This window comes from Amphiprion ocellaris, chromosome 8 (genome assembly GCF_022539595.1).
Source record: "Amphiprion ocellaris isolate individual 3 ecotype Okinawa chromosome 8, ASM2253959v1, whole genome shotgun sequence".
In the NCBI taxonomy this organism is placed as follows: domain Eukaryota; kingdom Metazoa; phylum Chordata; class Actinopteri; family Pomacentridae; genus Amphiprion; species Amphiprion ocellaris.
In genome coordinates, this window is record NC_072773.1 from 23,508,015 (window position 1) to 23,531,520 (window position 23,506).

General features: G+C 41.5%; 1 protein-coding gene across 2 annotated transcripts in view; it reads left to right on the top strand.

The window, feature by feature from the left end:
- scube3 (signal peptide, CUB domain, EGF-like 3) overlaps positions 1–23,506 on the top strand; it is a 79,982-nt gene that overhangs the window by 50,759 nt on the left and 5,717 nt on the right. Inside the window, exons 7-21 of one of the 2 annotated variants that reach the window (XM_023275621.3) lie at positions 2,160–2,207; positions 7,543–7,659; positions 9,178–9,300; positions 13,742–13,858; positions 19,614–19,736; positions 19,881–19,997; positions 20,108–20,203; positions 20,330–20,446; positions 20,878–21,039; positions 21,172–21,375; positions 21,610–21,771; positions 21,867–22,034; positions 22,121–22,282; positions 22,368–22,565; positions 22,675–22,827. In XM_023275621.3, the coding sequence (XP_023131389.1) occupies positions 2,160–2,207; positions 7,543–7,659; positions 9,178–9,300; positions 13,742–13,858; positions 19,614–19,736; positions 19,881–19,997; positions 20,108–20,203; positions 20,330–20,446; positions 20,878–21,039; positions 21,172–21,375; positions 21,610–21,771; positions 21,867–22,034; positions 22,121–22,282; positions 22,368–22,565; positions 22,675–22,827 (2,067 nt within the window). The remainder of the gene's footprint in view (positions 1–2,159; positions 2,208–7,542; positions 7,660–9,177; positions 9,301–13,741; positions 13,859–19,613; positions 19,737–19,880; positions 19,998–20,107; positions 20,204–20,329; positions 20,447–20,877; positions 21,040–21,171; positions 21,376–21,609; positions 21,772–21,866; positions 22,035–22,120; positions 22,283–22,367; positions 22,566–22,674; positions 22,828–23,506) is intronic. The other variant, XM_023275622.3, reaches the window with a different exon arrangement.

Here is a 23,506-nt window from a genome sequence, read left to right on the forward strand (position 1 = left end):
CAAGTAAGTTCAGATATCAGAAAGGAGCAGCCATCATGTGGAAGTATTCATGCTGTTAGCACAGCAAATCATAAACATTCACAAATAGCAGGCAGATGCAGACATGCTCAGGAGTTCAATCATCTGAAGAGTTGGCTACACTGTGCAAGGCACATGCACGCACACACACACACACACACACACACACACACACACACACAAAGAGAGTGAGAGATGCATTTTATAATACAAACTGAAAGCTATACAAACAACCACACAGACATACAGAACATATCCTGCATGCATGCATCACATGCATGTAAACACATGTAGGCTACAGGCATATGCCCATTGCATAAACACGTTGCTCTGGTTTCGGGTGGTCCGTGGATTCATGCTGGTGTGTTCAGTTGTATCTCACAGCGACCCCTCCTCTCACTGCTGAGAATCACTGTCCCTGGGTTACTGCATGTTGGGATTGGAACACGCTGGTGGATCTGTGGCAGCCGATGTAAACTGTGCTTGCTTTGTGGTGTTACTGTTTGACTTGATCATCTACATCTGCTTCTTTATCTGGCACCTCAAAGGAGCAGCCTGTGGAGGCCAGAATAACCAGTTCTGGCATCCTGCAGAACTTGTATTAATTACAGGGGTTGGAAGTGATTTTTTTTTTTTTTTTTTTTTTAGTTTTTATTATTTGATTGTATTTTGGAAATTCAACTAAAATTGTGCAGGGCTAAGAATGAAAGATCAAACTGCAATTTTAAAGACTTAAATAGCCATTTTCTATTTTGTCAATGTGCCTAGTTCTCCACCCCAAGTGTATCAGGTCTGAGTGACTGCATACTAAAATGTGTGCCTGTAGCTGAGTGTGAAGGTGAAGCTAAATATACACTCACAGGACTGTAGGAATAGGAGTTAGTGGGCAAATTTCACTTGTAGAATGTGTTAAATTAAAAGCCGGTTAATTAAAAGTCATAATTTGACATAAATTATACAGCAGGTGAAAACAAAAAGACACTAATGCTTTCCGAAATAGGTTTTAGTGGCAGCACATAAATTGTACGGCTGGGCCACTGACAGTGTTTAGAGACTTGACATAACAGCCTAACAACATTAATTCCAAAATGATCTGACCATAAAAGACACCATAAAGCGCAGAAAATGAATCTGGCTGTTCCTGACTTCCAGCTTTGCAGCACTAACCACCACTCGCTCTGTCTGTCAAGGCTCACAGTGCTCATACTAACTAGCAAAGCCTCAACTCACACGCAAACAGTGGAACTGCCTTTTTGTCTGCATTGTATGGAAATATTTATTTGCATGACTGCATGTTGCAAGGTAACACTTTTGCCTTGAGATGTCACCCTTTTCAGTTGTTAAGACCGAGACTGGTCATTATCAGTTTGTTGTCAGGACTTTGGAAGGTAATTACTGCTGTTGTTACCACTAGGAGGCTGTTTTTTTTTTCTTTTGCAACAACATAATGTCATTCTCTCATGTCATTATCACCTCCTACCAGCATAAATGAACATTAATGATTTGTTTAATGCAGAAGAAATACTCCCTTGTCACCCATGCTGTCCTCCTTATTCCCTGCCCAGTGATGCCTTTAATGAATTATGGTTATTCATTTTGCTGAGCGAGAGTTAGCGAGTTTCTTGGTGCTTTCTGGGAAGTAAATGATGTGGGAACACAACCTGTCACACTATAAATGGGATAATGTGATCATACCTCAGCCTTCTCCGGCTGAGCGATAAGCGTGCGGCCCGAAGACTCAGATAACAGGAATGTTTAAGTTAAATGAACATTTTCCAAGATGTTATGGAGATGAGGGACAAGTTGTGCTGTTTGCAGCTGCAGCAACAACCAACTTGTTTCTCCTTAAAATCTGCCACGTCTTCAGATTCCCATCCTTCTGTAGCAGACGTCACGTATGAGGACATTATCCCATTTGTGGTTGTGAGGCTCTGTTCGCTTGTCATTTACACGTGTAGCCTCCCGCCAGCACTCTCAGACAGCGCCCTGTGGCTGGGAATAAGGTGGATATAGAGCACAACACGTCAAATTAGTTCTTATCTTACATCACACACCAATGCTGTGTGGCTCAAGTGTACGAAGAACTAAAGTGGTGTTTTTACAATGTGTGTTTGTGTGTGTGTGCGTGCGCGTGCATGCAGGGGAGAGGAGTGTCCAGTCCCAGGCAGCCCCACAGCTGTTCCCTAATGGTAAATATGTGTTCCTCTGACTCCTCTCTCTAGGGGTCTGTGGGTGTGGGGAATAGAGGAAGCCAACCTAGCAGACACTGATCAGGCCCTTCCCCTCCCCACAGGGGCATCATCCCTCTGACCCCTGCCCCCTGACTCCCCTCCACCACCTTCCTCTTCCTTCTGTGAATGCCCTCTCAATAACAACCACTGCCTGTGTCAAACCACACCTTTTGAAAACACAGCTGCGAACAGGGAGCCTCTGACCAGCAGTATCTGCGTTATATAAAGACGTGGAGCTATACTGTATCTAAGGGTGTGAGGTGTAGCTTATCCAAGTCAGCTCCCCAGCTGCAGTCATGTTCACACTGGTACATTTGCTGAAGTAAGCGCTCTACTTATGTAGTTCCATTTTATGCTGCTTTACACTTCTACTGCACTGCAATTAAGAGGCAGATATCGTCATTTTTAACATTTATGTGACTGCTGTGACACTTTATACTGCCTACAGATGTGGCAACATTTTCATTCCAAAACTTAGCAGATGGGTTTATTTTGATTAATGTTCAAGGATTAAAGATTTTAAAATTACCGATGTACCCTCTAGAAACTCAACTCTACACATCACAGTTGTATATTTAGTTTTTATATTTTTTTTTTCATGAACACAATCCTCTCCTGCCCAAAGATTCTATATTGACCGTGCTTGTTTCTCCACTTACCCCTCCCTGCTCGCTGCAGCTCGAGCACACCAGCTAATGTTTGACTCAAACACTGTAACACTGCTCTACGCTGCAAAACGACAAGCAGTAATTCTGAGGAAGAGTAATGACACAGAAAGCCCCTCCCTTCAAGTTGTCAGAATTGGTTCCTTAATTTTAAAAGAAGTCTGAATCTGCGCTTTTGAGGCTGTCATTGGTCCACTGCAGTTTTAAGGTGTAAATGCTCCGCAATGGTGTTTACTGCTTGTTTTGCTATTAATTTGTCCTCGAGCATATTAAAAAGCGCTGTATAGACATGATAGCAAGGTGAAAAATGTCATCACTGAAGGGCACCTTTAAATTATCTAATTTAAATTAGTTCAGATACTTTGATCTGCTCCAAGAGTACAATCCTCCTGACCTATGCATCAATATTATGTCAACCGCAGTCATTTACACGTGATCATTTACATTTCACCAATAATATGCTTTTTAGTTTTACTTAAATAGGATTTTGAATGCTTCTAATGGAGTATTTTTACATGAATGCACCAGTACTTTGATTTAAGAATCACAGTACTTCTATCTTCTCCTCCACCACTGTAGTTTGATTGATCTTCTGAATAGAGATGCATTAGAGTAAGTAGGCTTTGTCCAAAGTTCTAAACATCATCACTTTAACTGTGATAGCTGCTAAGAGACAGACCAAAGGCTTGAGCTTTATTTGTGTTTTGATATGACTGAAATGAGCTTGCACTGTTTCAAACACTTGGCCACAGCGTTCCTAAATTCCATCATCACGGCCTATTAGCTTTGGTGAGGGAGCCAATAATGTGTCCATGATTCAGCATTACTTCACACAGAAGATAAAACACAGAATCCCTCCCAACTTGCTGTTTCGTACACATGTAATGTTTTGTCCAAAAATGCCGAAAACAATCAATTGAAGAGTTTCTTCTTCTATTTTGTGGCTAAAAGTAATTTTCTTCACTACATTTGCTGTAAAATGAACAATGGAGCAGATCTGAGGGGAAAAGCGAGAGAAAACGTACTGAAACTTGATACTATCACAAATGCAATTCAGTCCAATTTCCAGGATGAGCTGTGTTTTAATAGAAATGGCAAAGATGCCAGGAAAAATAAACTCATAAATCTATAAAGACATATCAAACCTTGATACATCAAAGAGATTTACGATTTAATTATACCATGTAAGACACTGAGGGAGGAGGCTTGTTCTCAGAGGAGTAGCTGGTTCAAGGTAAGACGCGAAACACTAGTGTTTTAAGTTACTAGTTGTTCCTACTGTATGTACACGAGCACCGAGTTCCCCACATGCTACAATATTAGTCTGACCTATTTCAAGATTTTGTGTCCTAGTTGCTGGGGTTTTTTTCTCCTCAGAATTAGAAACATAAGAGCCAGGCGACATGTTTTGCATGGCACTTGAACAGGTTTGTCTCCTGATTTTATTGCACCAAAACAAATCCAGCTTTGTGGCTGCACCTTTGGAGAACATTGGAAGATTGTTCTACCTGATTTTATTCTCTTACTGTGTGGTTTGTTATTGAGAGCGCATTCACCTCAGAGCATTAGTTGGATTTGTATCTGAATAACCCCTCTCAGTAACTTTACTCTGGCTGCATGTTTGCTGTTTGGTCAAGAAAATCCAAAACAATTTGTCTTTAAAAAATCGCCCTCACACACACTACCGTTCAATAGTTTGGGGTCACCCAGACAATTTCATGTTTTCCATGAAAACTCACACTTTTATCCATGTGCTAACATAATTACACAAAGGTTTTCTAGTCATCAATTAGCCTTTCAACATGATTAGCTAACACAATGAACCATTAGAACACAGGAGTGATGGTTACTGGAAATAGGCCTCTGTACCCTTATTTAGCTATTCCATTAAAAATCAGCCATTTCCAGCTAGATTAATTTAATGTTATCTTCATTGAAAAAAAAAGATTTTCATTCAAAAATAAGGACATTTCGAAGTAACCCCAAACTTTTGAACAGTAGTGTATATATGCACATAAATATATAAAAACATCTTTTTCACCAAGGCCATACATTCAGGGTTCCATTTTGTGAGTTCTTTCCTCTCACCCTTTGATGTATTTTGTTTGCGGTCTTCATAAATGGCTGATGACAACCTGCTTGTCAACAGCTCTGACGTAAATTTAAGAAACGCCGCATTTAAAAAATCATGTGGCTCCTGTTAAAAGATTATGTACGCTGTCTGAGCCTCTCTGCATGAAACATATACTACAGAGGCTCAACATTAGACCAAACACCCTGCACATCATCCCAGAGAATATTTACAAAAGTCGGCCCACTGTTACTGTAATTGCGTGTCCCGGCCTAGTGCACTGTAGATGCGGCTGGTTTGCATCCAAAACACACAAACCAACACACATACCAGCGCGTGTGTCTCTCCCCTGTCTTCACAAAACCATAATGTCAGAAATATTTCTTTGCTCTCTTAACACACGATCATTACAGTTTGGTGAGATGGCTGCCTGACTAAGCGTTTTGGAGGCATGTCCCGACACTGTCTTATCGTCTCGTCTGCCAACTGTCTCTGCTCGCACTTTGCAATTACGCAAACCCACAGTGCTGCGCTCTCAAGTCTGGGTTGGGACTGGGGGTGTCATACTTCATCATGAGCTATCGTCCCTCTGCAAACGATCAAAGGCAAAATCGCTGTGTTCTGCCAACTTCAGGGAGTAAACAAAGCAATGGACACACCTCACAAAGAAACAAAAGGCTCTCAGCTCTGAAGTGCATTGAATCCAGCCTGTGGAGCTTTTTGCTTGGATGCCACAGTAAACACAATAATAATATTAAATGAATGTAATTAAATGGTAAAAATATAGTGTAACAGAAGCCAGAAAGCTTAGGTACACAATTATACCCGTATTAAGTTTGCTAATGGCACACGTAAGTGACTGATCACGTGCCGCCAGAACAAAGCTGTAGAACCTGAGTCTATTGAAATGAGCAGTGGTTGGTTTTATTTTCTTTAAATTCAAGTTTTTGTTTCTTCTTTCAACTTGAAACACAATGACAAATTAGATTGAGAAGTGTATTTGACAGTCATTATAGAAGCTGACTGCAGGAACATCAGCTGAAGAAAAAAAAGCAGAAAGTTTTAATTATTCAGGGAAACGATCTTGTATAAATCGTGATGAGATATTCCAGCAAGCAGAAGTTGCAACCAACCAACGGAAATGTGAAGAATATGGACAGTTGGGCGTAAACGAGTCTCACAAAAACAGTCGGCCAAACTTTTCGACAGTGTTTTCCAGGTTAAAGTTTGCAAACAGCGTAAACAAATACTTTAAATTAGATTTTAGAGTTTTGATACACCATGTTTAACCTTAAGCAACAGCATCCAATAGACTGTCTTCAGCTGTTGTCTTTTAAACTGCTATTAAAGACAGAATTACATCACTATAAGCACCTGTTTTGCTTTGATACATCATTTGAGTCCACAGTTGAGTTTTTTATTTGACAGAGAGACCTTTATAAAGTTCGGTTATGGCTGCTGCAGGCGGTGCAGTTTTAGATTTAAGTGAGAAGGATTAGGTGTTTCCCCAAAGGGTTCCTCGTTCTCTATAAAAACAACAGTGCAGCTGCATTCTCTCTTTAGTGCCACGTGTGAGCTGCCATCTCCCTGCCAGTGTGAAGCTGTAGACTCGTCCAGCTGTGTTGGCTCCTTTTTCAAAGAGCGAACATCCTGAAGTCCTTTAGTCAGAAGCAATGCTGTTTAAATGATCAGATGCTGCACTGCAAGTTTAAGTGATTGTCTCAGGTCACAGAAGTCATTTTTGTGAATGCTTTCTTTATTTAAATTTTTTTTCCCCCGGAAGTGTGAGGCTTTCTATAAAGCTCCCAGAAACTAGTAAAGCACACACTTGGATGTGAGAGACAATTTCTCCTGTACTGTTGCTTATAAAATGAAACTCTCTGTGAAATTTGTCGCTGTCTAGAGAAGAGACCTCAGCTACCCCGTCTTGACTGACTACCTCCTTTTTTTCAAATCAGTCAAGGCAACACAGGCCAGGTAGCTGAAATTGCTTTTTTATCCCCAAAATGCTTGGAAGGTTTTGTCAAAACCAGGTAAAAGTGGTGGTTTTGGCTGCATATGTCTGGAAGTAGAAACTCTACCTTCAGGATGGAGGGGAGACGGATGTCCTCCAGTACAAAGAACTTTTCAGAGGTTATAATTCACCTTGACCAAAGAGAAGCAAACATGCACACACATGTACACATAGAGAAAACGTGAAATCCTCTGTTTGGCTCTGTTAACTATAACATTCCAAATGACTGGCTCCTTTCATTATTCCAACAACTCTTCACTTCCCTCACTGTTAATCTCATTCAGCTGCTGCATTTATGACTCTTCTCTATCTTTATCTCCTCTTTTTTCCCCTCTCTACCTGATTAACCTGCTGTTCTTCTTATCTCCTCCTGTTTTACACAGAAATGAACGGTGTATGCAACAGTGTGTCCTCTAATTGTTTCAATGGTATCAGGATGCATTTATTCTGTTTCAATGGGGGAAAAATAAGTAGGTCAAGACAGCATCTACTGTTTGTTTTCTCTGGTGGAGTTTGTCTGACTGAGTGCTGGTTTCCCTGCAGAGACCTGTGCAGTGAACAATGGCGGATGTGATAGCACATGTCATGATTCAGTGACAGGAGTCCGCTGCAGCTGTCCTGTTGGCTTCACTCTGCAGCCAGACCGCAAGACCTGCAAAGGTAAGCCACCCATCACCCACGGTTCCAGGCAGCGTTCAAGCTGCACCTGTCCAGCTGTCACCACATCCGTCTCCTGCTTGTCATGTTGCCAGGCACACTGGAGCTTCTTTCTCCACCTGGAGTTCATCGGAATATTTAAATTGTTATCTACTCTGCTCCCACTCACCCCCCACAGTTACCAGCTTTTCCAACCTGCTAGTTAGATTTTCTACACGATCATTGGTTTGCAACTTGAAGTGCTCTTACAGCGCATACCGGTTTCCCCAGTCTCACACTACTTTCTGCTTTTCAGCTGCATATTTTCAGCAATATTGTGTCATGCCACCAGTTTTCCTGACAATTTTCCACTGCATTACCATCATCCTCTTTTTCAGAGTTTTGGCAGAGCATCCTCAACTCAAGCAACTTGCGTATTCTAACAAGTTTTATATGTTATGGCTGATAAATCATTTACAAACCTTACGTGGAATCATTATATTAGGAGACTTTGGAAACAAAGGCACTGCTGAGAATGAGGACAACCTGAGCTTCCAGAAATGCAGAAATAGAAATCTGCCTCCTTCCTATGGTTTGTAATGCTACTCTGATAAAAGTACATTGGCTCATATTAGTTTGGTTTGAGAGGAAACAAGAAGAAAACAAACCCAGGCAGCACTGGCACAAGAAGACAGGAGCTTGCTTCAGGCCAACCACTTCTGAGGAGCGGAGACAAAGATGGAGCAAGGAAGGGATTATTTAAGTCCATTTCTCACGCATTTATTTTAACCAGATGATGAAGACTCTCTCGAGAGACAGATGCCTCATTGGTGATGATGATTTGAAATTAATCAGAGCTGCTGCCAAGCTTGCCCCGACAGAGTACCATCAAAGCAGGGATGAACACATGACATATCGATTGAGCATCGACAACAGGAATAAAAAGCAGAGTAATTGGAAGGAGATGGACAATGATGATTTAGGGGCCTTACTGCTGCAAGGCTTTAGTGTGTGAGGGCTGCAGCCCATTAAAGCTACACGCAAACTGATTCTAGTCCGGCCAGTAAGGAAATCCCTCAAGCTCATTTCCAGCCTTTTGCCAGTCTGTCATCCTTGTAGAGCCAAACACTTAATCATCCGATCTTGCACCAGGAGCCTAACTACCTTTGTTCACATATATCTCCTCTTCTCATTCAGATTTAACAGCTTCCTATGAAAATACATTTAAGCTGCGGTAATCAATATTTTTATCTTTGCAGTGGATTCGATCAAAAGGGGTCACCCATAGTGATGAACCCCCAGAGAGTAGCCTGACGCCGCAGTTCCCCTCAGCTCTGAGCAGAAAAAAAAAAAAAAACTGCAAATAAATGGCTGCTGGGTGTGCAAATAGGCCACTATGTGCTAACAAGCAAAGTAATTTTGTCATGTGCTCACAGCTTGTTTCCAATCACACACTACAGGTTTAGAATTCATTTTCTCTCCTTTTCAAATGCGATGAGTGATTTGATGCATCCACTGCTCATTAAGACTTTCTGTTCACAGACATTGATGAGTGCCGTCTGAACAATGGGGGGTGTGATCATGTGTGTCGAAACACAGTGGGCAGCTTCGAGTGCAGCTGCAAGAAAGGCTACAAGCTGCTAACCAATGAGAGGACTTGTCAAGGTAACCCATTTAATTACCTTTTTGCCTCTTAAATAAAGCATGTGACACTTTCTGTCACATAGGTGGAGATTTTTGCTATAAATGCTAAAAATGATTAACCAACTGTGTCCTCCTAGTGGCACAAAAATTCACTGAGAGTTTTCCAGCCTGCAGAGATGCCAAACCAGGCCTCTCTGGCTTGTTTGTCTGTTATATTTGGTGGTAGCCATGGCTCAGCAGGAGGTGGGAGGACTAGCAGCAGAACAAATAAGAGTTTGCCATGACCGAACACAGGTGTGGGAAATTAAAGCTCCAACTTTAAAACTTCTGTTTCTTGGATGAATTAAGCCACTACAGAAACATCTGCTGACAGAAGACAGGCAGGCTGGAACTACGGAGCTGAGCTCAGCCTCTCTCAGAGTGGAAAAACAGATGACTCGCTATTTTTTTAATTCTCTTTTCCTTATTGATGTGGTCAATCAATACCCAGCATGGTACACATCAATGTCACGCAAAGGGTTTAGAATTGCTGCACTGAATCGTGCCACTCTCTCAAACATCATATGTGGTCAGTGAAAAACATACACTGTGTCACTGTGCTTTGCAGCCACTTTGTCGCCTCTTCAAGTCTATTTTTGTCCGGATGCCTTTCTTTCATTATTTGGGGCCAAACAATGCAAAGTTTATTTTGCCAAAATAACACAGATAACAGAAAATGCGGCCTGTGCATGTAGGAATGTAAATCACGGCCTGTTTTCTGTGGCATCGGGCCTTAACCAACTCCACCATGTGCTTTGTTTGGGTGCACAGGGTCAACTTTGGAACAGTGTTGTCCTTGTTTAGCACCTCGTGTTTTGTCTGGAGAAAAGAGCTGTGATAAAGTTCACCTCCTGTTGAGTGAGGTGTTGCCAGGTTCATACGCACTACTGACTCACCTGTCTGACACTTGTCCTGCCCTCTCATTCCTATCATTTTTTCTCGCTCCAGGAATGAGCAAATAAAAATGAAGTGCCTCTCAGCTGAGGTTCAGCTTTATCTTAATTTTTTCTTCAAATTGGTTTTCTACCAATGTGGTTTCGGGTGTTTTTGCTGCACGTTTAATAATGCACTTCCACAAAGTTAGAGGAGAAAAAAACAAAGATTAAAATCTAAACAGCAGAGGCTTAAATATCCTTATGTTCTGTCTTTAATGTGGGACATGCTCCATAAGCAACATTTCCCATAATGCAATGACTTGTTTTTAAAATTTTGACTTGCATCTGAGTAGTAAAAAAAAAAAAAAACAAAAACATTTAAAAGCCAAATTCATGAAAAACAACCCACTTTTAATATAGATTCAAAATCTAAAACACATTGGCTTAAATGTGTGAAACTGTATGAATCATCAAATAATTGTTTTTCAAGTGACTTAGGATGGTATTGCGAATCCTTTTTTTTTTTTTTACTATTTCTAAGTGATGTGCTGGAGTTATTGTTTTCTGAGAACCTACCTACCTAGCAGATGCCTCTATCTTTGTAATCAAGGGTTGCTGTTTAAATTTTTTAATCTCCACGTCCCTGATTGCATCTCTATGACATCATTTGGGATATTTCTTTAGAGTTGACCAAACTCTGCCAGAGTCACAGAAGAAATAGTATCATTTTTGCACACACTGAAAATTTAAAATGGCCTTTATTTCCTGGCCGTAACAATGTGTCAGGGAGACATTATTTTAATGAAACTAAATAGTTAGTCATAACCCCATCATGCATCTCTCTTATGAGTGTGAATCTACTCCTGAAAGACTGAGAAGATTAGATGCAGCTGCAGTGAATTTACATCCATTTTGCCCATTATTTTTGTAATAGTTGAGATGCTTGGTTGTGTGTCGAGGTTTTCTGAGGTATCAGTTACACTTAAACAGACGTTTGCCGTCTCCTCGAGGTGTTGAGATGTGTAAACTGAACTCTGGGTTTATCTTGGTTTAAACAGTCATGGTGTTTCCCTGCTGTCAGTGGACCAAGGCCCATAAGTCAGGATTGGGCTTGTCTGCTGAGCCCCTGTCAGCATTCTTCCACCTACAACACCCTCCAGACTCTTCTCATCTTCTTCTCACTCTCAATCCACATGAGGGCACCCAGGGAGATGTTCATCAGACCTCGTGTTTTCACCAGAGGGAACATCTATGATAGAGGCCTTATCTGTTCTGTATAAACAACAGTGACCTTTTCATCATTCCAGTCAGACTCATTTGTCATTTTATTTTGAACCAAGCCAGAGGTTAAAGTGAAGAGAGACAGCAAAGAGAAGTAACTGACAAAAACTCTAATTTGTGAATTCCATCTTCGGTCTTTATGTAGTTCAAGTCGGCGATGTGACTCTTCTCGTCTTGCACATGCATCATTTCATGCTGCAGTCTTGCCCACACACTGCATACTTCACCTTAGCCGCCTTGTAAATAAGGGTTGTCTGGAGTCCCAGATGTCTTCACACATCTACTCTGAAGCGTGGCACTGCACAAAACAATATAATGATAAGTTGCAGATTGAATTCTGGCGTCACTTATTGCAACATTTTTTAAGGATATACTCAGCCACCACGCCTAATTCCCAAAGGGTTTTAGACTCTTTGTTTAACAGCGTGCTTGAGTAAAGTTTATCCTCAATATGCCAGAAACAATCACTTTTGCAATGCCTCATGCAGCGTGTGCCAACCCATACTGCTCTCAACTACCACTGCTGTGAGGAATCTCCTGAGGCCTCCATAGGGGACAAACAACAGCGACTATGTGAGTTTGCTGTTGTAAATGTGTCTCTGTAGGTTCTCAGTCTTCCGAGTCATCGTAATCCTTTGAGCCTCAGTTAAAAGCAACCGAACTTCTCTTTTAGGTTCTTGAAGATGTTCCACCTCTCATCCAAGAGACATCCTCAGTTTTGAAGTCGCTCATGTAAAAGAAATTTAACTTTGTGGTCATTTTTGGCCCCTTCATGCAAAATACATGCAGCCGATTCTTAAAGATCTTTTTGTTTGTTAGATGATAGAAACTTGAATTTCTTTTATTATTCATGAAAGTCGATCTGTGTATCTAGATAAGGTGGAGTTGATGTCAGCATCAATTAAACATTTTGGTGTTTTTCCAACTTTTGAACATAAACTTGTGGATCTCCTTCAAAGCTTGTGTACAGCTTTGTAAATCGATAATTTAATAGGCTTTTAATCTCAGTCTTTTTGGCGCTCGCACAACATGCCTGCCAAGTATTAACATGAATGACTGAGTTTAGCTGCGTGATCTATGAAGGATTATGCCCAATGTGGAAATGTAAATCTTTTGTGAAATGTTGCTAAACCATGCAAGATCTGTGCAGACATTTATCAGTCTTGTCTTCCTTGTTTCTTCAAGACAGCCCATTATTTAACTGAACTCCTGTAATTGCTTTGAAGTGTCTGCGTCATCTGTTTGATGGCACCTGGCACTACCTCATAACTGAGAGAGGAGGCTCAGATGAAGCAGATGAAAGCTTGATGTTCCTGGGAAAATCCTGGGAACCTTTTTTAAATTAGCCAATTAGACATCCAGCAATGTTGTAGCACAGCCTCATTTTCTTCCACGATGTGCTGCCTGGGCTTGACGCGCAGTGTTGCAAACATTAAAGAAGACCTTGATCATAATAAAACAAAGTGTCATCAATCTTCTGTAGCTTCGAGTGTCAGTCTTTATGGTGTTCCAGTCCATGATATTTATGCAACTTATCAGGATGCATGTGTAGGAGAGGAGACAAGCCCAGAAAGATAAGACTTGAGGAGCTACTGACAGACAGGAACAAGCTGCTTCACTGTAGATTTGCAGTTGTGATGAAGCTGACGGGACTAGAAAAATAACCAAAAATAAAAATGGGCTCATTTGCAGAAGTGCTTGACTTTATGGAAATACTACATTGATTTGTTTTAACATGTGATTTTCATATGATGTCAAGACGAGAGCAAGAAGTCCGATTATGAGTTATCTAACAGCTGAGGGTCATTTATGGGATGTTTAAGATGGGAAAAAGGAAAGTGATTGGCAGGTTCTATGTGGACAGAAAAAAAAATCCAGCTCCTTGGCTCCTATTATCAGGTGAAGAGCAGACTTTCTTTTGACTCCTGCTGTGACCACTTGTTATTTCAAAAATACTTGGAAAATTTCATTTCAGTGCATCGAAATAGAAAACTGCACAACTGCAGGAGGTCAGCCGCCATACCAAGCACCACACAAAAGACAGCTTCTTTGAAAAGACACATTTTTTTTTGGTACGACATGTGATTTGACCCATTGCAATTCATGACAAACAATGAATACAATACAGAAGATGAAAACAGAAACATATGCCATGATAGGACAATGGCAGAGCCCTGTTTGAGGACTTAAAGATCAGTTTTTTTTTTCTTTGTAATCTGTTAAAGTGTTTGAGAAGTTTCTAACAGCATGTCTTTCTATCCACGCAGACATTGATGAGTGCTCTTTCGACCGTGCTTGCGACCACTTTTGTGTCAACTCTGCCGGCAGTTTCCAGTGTCTTTGTCATAAAGGCTACGTCCTGTATGGACTGGCACACTGTGGAGGTGAGTCGACATGCCTGTTCCCCCCCACCACGCCTTGTCTCTCAGTGTAAATCTCCTGTCCATCACTCTTTCTTTGCATCCCACACCTCTCTGCTAACCCTCCATTAGCAGCTCTTGTGTTTAGCAGGAAAACACAACACTAGAAGTAGATGATTAATGTTAATTCGTATTTCTACCGACAGCTCACATAAAGCGCTGCTGACAGATTAAAGGTTTTAGATACTTTGCATGGTTGCGCTCCAAAGAGAACAGCACACCACAGAACTAAGTACAATGCAATATCACTTAAATGTCAAATGACTTAAAATGCCATCACTTAACAGTAATTGCATTGAACAGTATGGTGTTTGCTCTTTAAAATTAAACCACCAATTCAGATTTACTATTTCAAAAATACAGGCTCCGCAATAGAAATTCAGTACAAGAAAAGAATGGGCACCTTCCATTACGGAGATTCAAACTTATTTTTTCAGTGCGTCATATGTCCAACTACATTCATAATGACAACCTCAATCCTTCTCAGCATGAAGACACCAAATTTCAAGGGAGATATTCTGTCATTCTTGCTCTGCTTTTCTCTTTAAAATACCCCAAAGGTGTTCTGTTGGATTCAAGTCGAGTGACATACTTGGTCAGGTCATGGTATTCGTTTTTTTCTTTAGAACCTCTATGATTTTGGCAGTGTTATTTGGATCATTGTTATGCTGGGATATTCTTCTTCTGCCAAGCTTCTGCAGTCTGGGAGTCAGACAGTATTTTGGTATACCCACAGGCATTCATGGTGCCATTTATAAATGTCATCTCTCCAACACCCTTTGCATTCATGCAGTCCCAGATTGTCACCCTCTCACCTCCACCTCCTTTTGTCAGGACTACGCATTCACTGTGCTGTGTCAAGCCAAACACCCTTGACCCCGTTTCAACCGAACAAATTTATCTTGGTCTCATCAGACCAAAGAATATGCTTCCAGTATCCATCAGGCTTCTTTTCATGTCCTTTGGCAAAGTGGATCTGACAGTTTTATACCAGAGTGCTTTTCTTGAACGCCGTCTGTGGAGGTTCATATTATACAGCGTCCTTCACACTGTCTACACTGTCACAGAAACTCTGGTTTCCACTGATAACCTCTGTGTCAAGTCTAAAGCACTTTCCTGTTGGTGTGTAGAAAATGGATGGAAGGAAAAACTGGAGAATGTAAAAGCAGAGCACTGTTTGTGGCATCATTTTAGGAGGATGGCAACTGCAGCTCTGATTAGTGGTACTATGACTCATTGTGTACCTGCTGATTACTGCTGCAGATACCTTTCCACGGGTTTTGAGTTGGTTCCTGTATTCTTTTCCATCTTTTTGAAGTCTCACAGTCAATTTTTTTTGGATCCTCTGACAGTTCTTGTCCATGTGGAGCCATGATGCAGACATGCAGATAGACACAGCCCTGTAGGTCCAGACCTGCTAAAGCTCTGGAGATCACAAATCATCATTTTATAACCTTGTACATGCAGCTAGAAAGCACATTTGTACTCAAGTTTCTTTTAATGATCACAGGATTTCTAAGTCAATATAGTCCATCTAAAGTATTTGTTTTTGATTGTCCATAAAACAAAATACTTTGTCAACCTAGAAATAGTGCAATTTGTGAGAGATGATGCCATTTGAAATCATTTGACATTTAGGCGATTTTGCACATTGGTGTACTCACCTGTGCTGTATACTGTATTTTAGTCTTTTTTTAGTTTCCCATTGGTTGCTTTAAAACCATACTACCAGCTTAGATCTCAGTGTCAGTTGGATGGTTTTTCCACCACTTTAATCTACATTAAAATACCTCAGAAACTTTCGGAAAGTCTGAAATTTCAAAACAAATTTTGTGCAGGCAGTCATGGTCCCTTAAGGATGCAACCTAATGACTTTGTCGGTCTCTTGGCTTTGCATCTAACACCATAAAATTCATAGTCGTGGCTTTGAGTGAAAAATCTCAAATACTGTGTGGATTGTCTTGAAATTTGCTAGAGACATTCAGGTTCCTCTCAGGTTGAATTCTAATACTTTTAGATTTTGCTTTGCTTTTCCCCTAATGCTACCATTAGGAGTATTTGCCCAAGCTTTGGTTTACAATGAAATACCCTCAATCCAAATGTCATTTTCCGTAGTCTATTCCATTTTTATTGATCCACAATTCACAATAGTAAGACACATTTTTGGCATTGTCAGTGAGATTTTGCTGCATTTGATAGCATGTGGGAAAAATTAAAGCAGCGCCACGAGAAGTCAGATTTTCTACTCAATGCCCAAAATAGCAACCTAAACAATAAAACATATACATATATATCATCTTCACTGTAATGAGTTTAATCTTGAAAAAATCTGACAGTGCACATTTTGCATTTTTTGGCACTTTTCCTTCAATTAAGTGAACTAAATGTCTGTTAAAGGTGCTTTTGTCGATTATAGAAAAGTAACAAAGCAAACCTGGTAGAGAGTACAGTTTCCCGATTCCAGAGTACAATCAGTGCAGAATTGGTTTATAGGCCAAAGATTCGGTTTTATCTTGTTACATAATGTCTAAAGATCTATTCACTCAGTCAACTTGAAAGCTCTTGACAGGTAATCCAAGTGGCTTCTGGAAGAAAAAAAACAAACAAACTGAAGCCAACGTCTGAGACTTGAAAGCGGAATAGCTAAAATCAACCAATTTAATTAAAGACACAAGCAAAATTAACATCATTGTTTTCACAGCCTGTAGTTATTGTTGATCTTTTCACCACCTGACTTGTAAATCTGGATGTCACAACATCCTAAAAAAATAACAGAAAAGCCCACGCATGCAGCTGCATTCTTGGACTAAATTGTCACTCTGATGAATTACCTATCACAAGCCAGTTTTAAGTCTCTGCAGGTTGGTTTTCAAATGGACTGAAATTAGCTGAAACAGGTGGCTGCCTGGAAGGCAGGAAATCAATCTAAGAACTTACGCCACACTTGGCAGTAATGTAAAGTATAGACAATTTGTGCTGTACTTAATGAGCTAAAACCTGAAATAAAATGCGGAAAATGATGGTCCTTCAAGGGGTGGGGAGTATGACCGTGTCCGTCAAAAATGAGCAGGTAGCTACTGTACTCTGTAGAACAGCTAGCAGAAGCGGCCTTTGGTGTCAGGAGGAGGTGTGGGGGGGCACGTCAGATCTGCCAAGAGGCCCGCCAGAGCACATCGGGGTGTTGCGGCAGCCCTTTGATGGAGTGTATATCACCATTTAGAATCTGCTGCTGTCTCCAGCGCCTCAGGGCCTCACAGTAGCAGTAGGAGAGACACAGAGAGACAGCATATGCACTCAAAATACATAGCTTTGCAGTGATTTGTTCTGTGTTTTTTGTTTGTAGTTTGACAGGTCGACTGATCAGACGCTGCAACAGAATTTAATGTACTGAGACTAGAGAGCATTAGCGTGTAGATGGAGGCGATCATGAAGTCTGCACAAACACAACAGTGCAGTTAGTTACAGTCTCAATAATTAACAAATTGGATGCATACCAGATGAGGACCATTGTTGCACATTCTAATCCTCTTTGCTGCCTGCAGCTCTGCTGCAGTAAACTGCTTTTAAAAGTATTTTAAAATGATATATTACTATACAAGTGCAACATACAAATGGGCAGAAATGGGAAGTATGAAATCTATTAAAATGAGCCAGCAATAAATAGCAGCTTTTTGAATGCTTAGACAGAGTCTGACAGACAGTTTTTATTGCTGCTGGATTGTATTATATTGTAAGCGGTAACTTAATTTCATCCATTCATTACATACTGTACTATATTTCAAACAAGTTTAATAGGTTCATGGGATCCATTCCACACATGGGTAGCTGTATTAGCTGTCAGCTCAGGAAACAAATGCCCCAGAATTGAATTTGTAAAGCTTTTCCTCACATGATAGACTGTGATCAGGCCACACTGAGCCGCTGAGTGGAGAGAAGATGGTCAGGCGTAAATGACTCTCTATACCATTGTTGAGTGAGCCGGTGATGAATGATTTCCCCTCGCTTTTCATCGGCGCTGTCGGAACTGTTAGATAACCCCAGAGATTTATGGTGCTCCTCGTTGTACTTTCTTCATTCCCGGCCACAACCAAGGTTATGTTATTCCCTGTGTGGTTTATCAACTGAAATGTAGCTGCCAAACAATCCAGAAAGCCGTGTTCAGTGTTTAACAATAGACTCACCCTAAACAAACCCAATTAGGTCAGTGACCTGCTGTCAAGCATTGTGCCAAGGCCTGTCAACATTCCTCCTCAGTGAGAGTATATCCAGCCATTCTCCCTCACAGCTAGCAAAACAATCTGCTCATCTCTGCTTATCTCGTAGGAAAATAGACTGAGAACAGTTGCGACTAAATACTTTGCAAGGATTTTTGAATTTACCCCATTTGCTCCAGTTAGCATTGACCTTCACAAAAATGCATCCTCGTTGTACTGAAGAATGTGTGTGTGCATAGATGTAAGAAAAGGAGATGTTTAATCCCCCAAAACACAGAGTGCAAGTTGATATTTTTAAAGTTGAATGTAAAATATAGAATAGGCTGCACAGATTGTGCTAAAAGAAAGAACACTTAAATTCTGACGTTTTTTGGACTGGGAGTTGTTGACGATGATGAATAAGCACACAAAATTGGTTAAAATTTAAAGATGACCACATTTCCACTAACTCTCCAACTCATCCCGACATTCCTCTACATGACACGCAGCAGTTGTTGAGTCTAAAGTCAGTTTGTCTTTTTCTTTTTTTAAAAATTCTGTCCTTTCCTTTCTTGGCTCGTCTCCACGCTCTGCTGTGTAAGAGCACGCAAAGAAAAGATTAAAAAGAGCCGGGGAAATGTTAGAATGCATCTATTTGGTTACATTTCAAGCGTGGCAGGAACAAAGAAGTCAAAACAACAGCTGCTGGCAGATGATCAGATTCCATCAGATATTCATTAGAGTTCTTTGTCCTATAAATCAAATGCTTTGATGCAGAGGATAAGCAGCACATCCCTCACATCATTTCCAAGCAGAGCTGGCTACACACCGACAGAGCGCTGCTGATGAAGTCATCATCTTCTTCTGGGAGTGCAGCAGCACGCAGACTGTTTTTATTCTGGGTGAATAATTGAATGAGACAAGAAAGTGCATTTCATATCAGCAGGCCACATCATCAATCACTGCCATTATCTCCGTCTCTGTTCCCGGTGTCTCTGCCACTTGTCCGCAGCCTGCCGAATCCTCAGTTCCACTCACTAAACTGATTTTCTGTCTGGCATCGATGGCAGCCAGACTTCATCTGGATCCCGGATGCTTTTAGTGGTTTTTAGCTCAGCATGTGTTTGAAAAGGTGATTATAATTTACTACTTACCACGGGACTCCCACCGTGAAGGGCAAGAGAAATTTGGACCATGAAATTGATTGTGGGTGACATCAAAACCAGAAATCACCACTGTTTACGTGCAAACACATTAATCTTCCCAGAATATGACTCTGACAGGATGGATTGAACTGAGCTCACACAACTCCGTCATTCACAGCTGTACTGTTTTGCATCAGGCAGACTTCTCTTTCATTCAGTTCATCAGGATTGTTTGGTTCTGATCACATTGTTTGTTCCTTGTCAATAAAAATCGCTTTTTCGCTCATATTTTTTGATCCTTTAGAGTTCAGGTAAACATGTGTAGTTGGCTGTTTTACACATGGCCACAAAATGTTCATATGTCAACACATGTATTCACAGATATTGATGAATGCAGTATAAACCGTGGAGGTTGTAAATACGGCTGTATCAACACTCTGGGGAGCTATGAGTGTACCTGTCCACCAGGGTACAAGCTGCACTGGAATAAGAAGGACTGTATTGGTATGTAACAGCACTGCCCCCATGTGGTTGATTCACTGATACACAGAGTGCATCACATACATATACAAGCACCTCCGCAGTTTCTATCTCTCTGTCTCTGCTGTCAACACTATATGATTCAGTATGGCTTTTATTTCCTCACAGAGCTGGTGAAGTGTCCTCCTGGACTGATAGCACCAAAAGCCACTCTGACCTGCAGCAAGACGGGCAAGAAAGAGAGCTGCTCTCTTACATGTGCTTCTAAGGCTCACTATCTGGCAGGTATGTCACACCCGGTCAGAGTGAAACCAGAAAACACCAGACAGAAGTCTCTGAAATTCCGTGTTGCAAACATTTTCTACACTTGTTTGCTTGTGTGTGGGCTTTTGCAGAGTCTGATAACAGCTACTCAGTCAGCTGTGGGATCCCCATTCTCAGAGGGAAGTCCCCCGCCAGGCTCAACTCCAGCAGCAGTCAGAGCTGCATAGGTTCGTTACCCTCCAGTTTCTTAGATTCTCTTCAAGAATCACAACAGCACAGACAAGATATCTTTGCGGTGATGGCAGCGTGAGGTTTCAGTGTCATCCTACCCACTGGGCTGTGTTTGTCTGTAGAGACTTTGGCCCCTCCAGTGAAGCAGACGGCGTCTTTCAAGATTAAAAATGCCAAATGTCACCTGCATCCTAAGCTGACGGGAAGGACGGAGGACAGGGGACGGACACTGGGACCAGGTCAGTCTTCATCTGCATGCATTACTGAAGGCATATTTTATTTCTAAATAAATAAAAGACCCATATATGTGAGCATTTGCTGCTGCTCTTTGCCATATATTTTTGCTGTCTAAATAATTTGAGGTTCTTAACTGGTAGTTGGACCAAACAAGTTATTCAATTCAAAGAAATAAAGATGCCATTTTCATGCTTTTTGGAGATTTTATATACAAAACATTTCCTTGACTGATCAAGAAAGTTGCTGGTAGGCGATTCAGTAATTAAAATAATAACTAGTTACAGCTGTTACATAACTACTAATTATTTTTCTGCTATACAAAATTATAGACTGCATCTCTTAAATGTCAGTCAGCATTAATTATAATGAACCTATGAATGGAGTAGGCAAGTCTCATTCCTGCCTAACAGATTATGTGATATCATGTCTGCAGGTGGAGGGCAACCCTGCAGCAACTGCCTGGTAACATTTGTGAACCTCAAATGTGACTCCTCCAAGAAAGCTAAAGGACGACGTGCTCGAAACCCCTCTAACAAAGAGGTGACACGCATTACCTTGGAGCTGGAAGCTGAGGTCAAACCTGGAGACACTACAGGTCAGAGATTTCACTGGAAGCAAAACATTGACTGCAGTTACTGACTGTGTGGAGCTTGTTGATATTTGACTGAATCCAATAGTTAAACTGTGATTATATTAAAATTCTCATTATTTATTAATTCATAACCAGGCAGTTGCAATCTCAGCTGCCTGAGACAGCGCATGGAGAAGCAGGTCAAGACTTACATCAAGGCTCTGAAGAAGTCCATCAACCAGGAGCGCTTCCTGATCCGAGTCGCTGGCTTGGAATACGAGGTGGCCCAAAAACTTCCCCAGGCTACCCCCATTCCAGAGAACTGTGGCCCAGGCTGGGAGAGGGACAGTGGCAGATGTGGTAAGATCAGAGAGCTGGACCAGGATTGTCTTGCTATGATGGTTAGATGCATCAGATTTAAGAGCCAAGAGTCAGAATGTAACCTGAATGCAGCCAGTAATTTATTAGACATCACTGTTGAATGCAGGGTGATGTGAGCAGCTCAATTTTGAATTTAGTTTTACTGACTTAATGAATAATTAAAGTGAAGTATGTGCTCATCTCTGACCGGAGCCATTGTGGATATGCTCTCAGTCAGATGTTTGCCAGGGTCGTATTACCACGGTGAGCAGGAGCGTTGTGTCCAGTGTCCACCCGGCACTTTCCAGGAGAAGGAGGGGCAGCTGGCCTGTGACCTCTGCCCTGGCAGTGATGGCCATGGGCCTGTCGGGGCACGGAACATCTCCTCCTGTGCAGGTAGCCTAGTTTAAAGTCCCGGTGACAGTGTTAAACACGTGAAGTGCTGCTGTCCCTGGTAAATCTGATCTCGGCGCTCTTAAAATCACATCCAGGTCAGTGTCCAACAGGGTACTTCTCCAGCGATGGCTTCAAACCTTGTCAGCCATGTCCTCAGGGCAGCTACCAGCCAGATTTGGGCCGGACCCTCTGCTTCCCCTGTGGGGGAGGACTAAGCACCAAGCGGGAAGGTGCCAGCTCCTTCCATGACTGTGAAGTCAAAGGTCAGCTTGACTTTCTTTTTTTCTTTAACTGGAAAACACTCAAATAGTCACACAAGTAATGTATTACTTGCGTCTCCACCCTGCAGTTCAGTGTTCTCCAGGTCATTACTACAACACCACAGTACACCGGTGTATCCGCTGCCCAGTAGGGACCTATCAGACAGAGTTTAGACAGAACTACTGCATTTCCTGTCCAGGAAACACCACTACTGATTTCGATGGTGCCACAAGTGTCTCACAGTGCAAGAGTGAGTATAAAAATTACTGTTTTGTGCTTCACATTCCTTAAATGTTAGAGCTTGAATCCAATTTGGTTTGTTTGTGTACGTCTAGACAGGCAATGTGGTGGTGAGATGGGCGAGTTCATGGGTTACATTGAGTCACCTAACTACCCTGGTAATTACCCTGCTAATGTGGAGTGTATTTGGAACATCAATCCGCCCAGTAAGCGCAAGATCCTAATCGTAGTTCCAGAGATTTTCCTGCCCTCAGAGGATGAGTGTGGAGATGTGCTGGTTATGAGGAAGAACTGTGAGTGTCTCTCTTTCCGGCTGTTGTTTCCGTAGAATTTCCAAATACGTAATTGCACCCTACACGAAACAGTACTGAAAACCTGATTGTTGTCTTGTGCTCCTGCAAGGGTCGGCTACATCCATCACCACCTATGAGACATGTCAGACCTACGAGCGGCCCATCGCCTTCACAGCTCGATCCAGACGCCTCTGGATTAACTTTAAATCCAATGAGGTCAACAGCGCCAGAGGCTTTCAGATCCCCTACGTTACTTATGATGGTATGGAAATGGCGACATCCACCGATTCTGAAAGTTGGACACAGCGGCTTTAATGACAAGTGTGTCTGTGATTTGTCTGCTTTACCTGGATTACTAGGAACACTAATTCTTGAGAAATATAGTAAGAAAGTTCTCCTACTAACGGGATAAGTGAAGTCTGTGTTTTACTCAAATTTACTGACATCACAGACTGGATATGATGTCAAATCTGTGCATGTCGCAACATACGCTGTTATGTTATGGTATGTAGTCATCATGGCAACAGTAAATATGTCAAAGCAGCAATGTGACTTGAGAACAGTGGGCAGCGTTGTCGGCATAACAGGCCGTGAGGGCGTTTGTTTTAAGCCTGTTGAAAGACAGGCCTAGAAAAATGTTTCTTACCGCATCCTGCTACACATGTCATCCATCTCAGTATCCTCCGAAATTCCTCTCTTCTTGTTGATCTGATTTTACAGTTTCTGAGAATGGTCCATAGGCCTGTTGTGTATAGGCCTACTCCTGCATTTGCATCTAAAATGCTGTCAGTAATTTCCACTGCAGCCTCCATAATTCAACCAGGAAAGAAGTATAAAAAGGCACGCAATAAAAAAAAAACAACAACAACTAAAATAGATGCAGATTCACACGGGATTAGTACTATCATAAGACGTCACAGTGTTTGGCGAAATATGGTAGG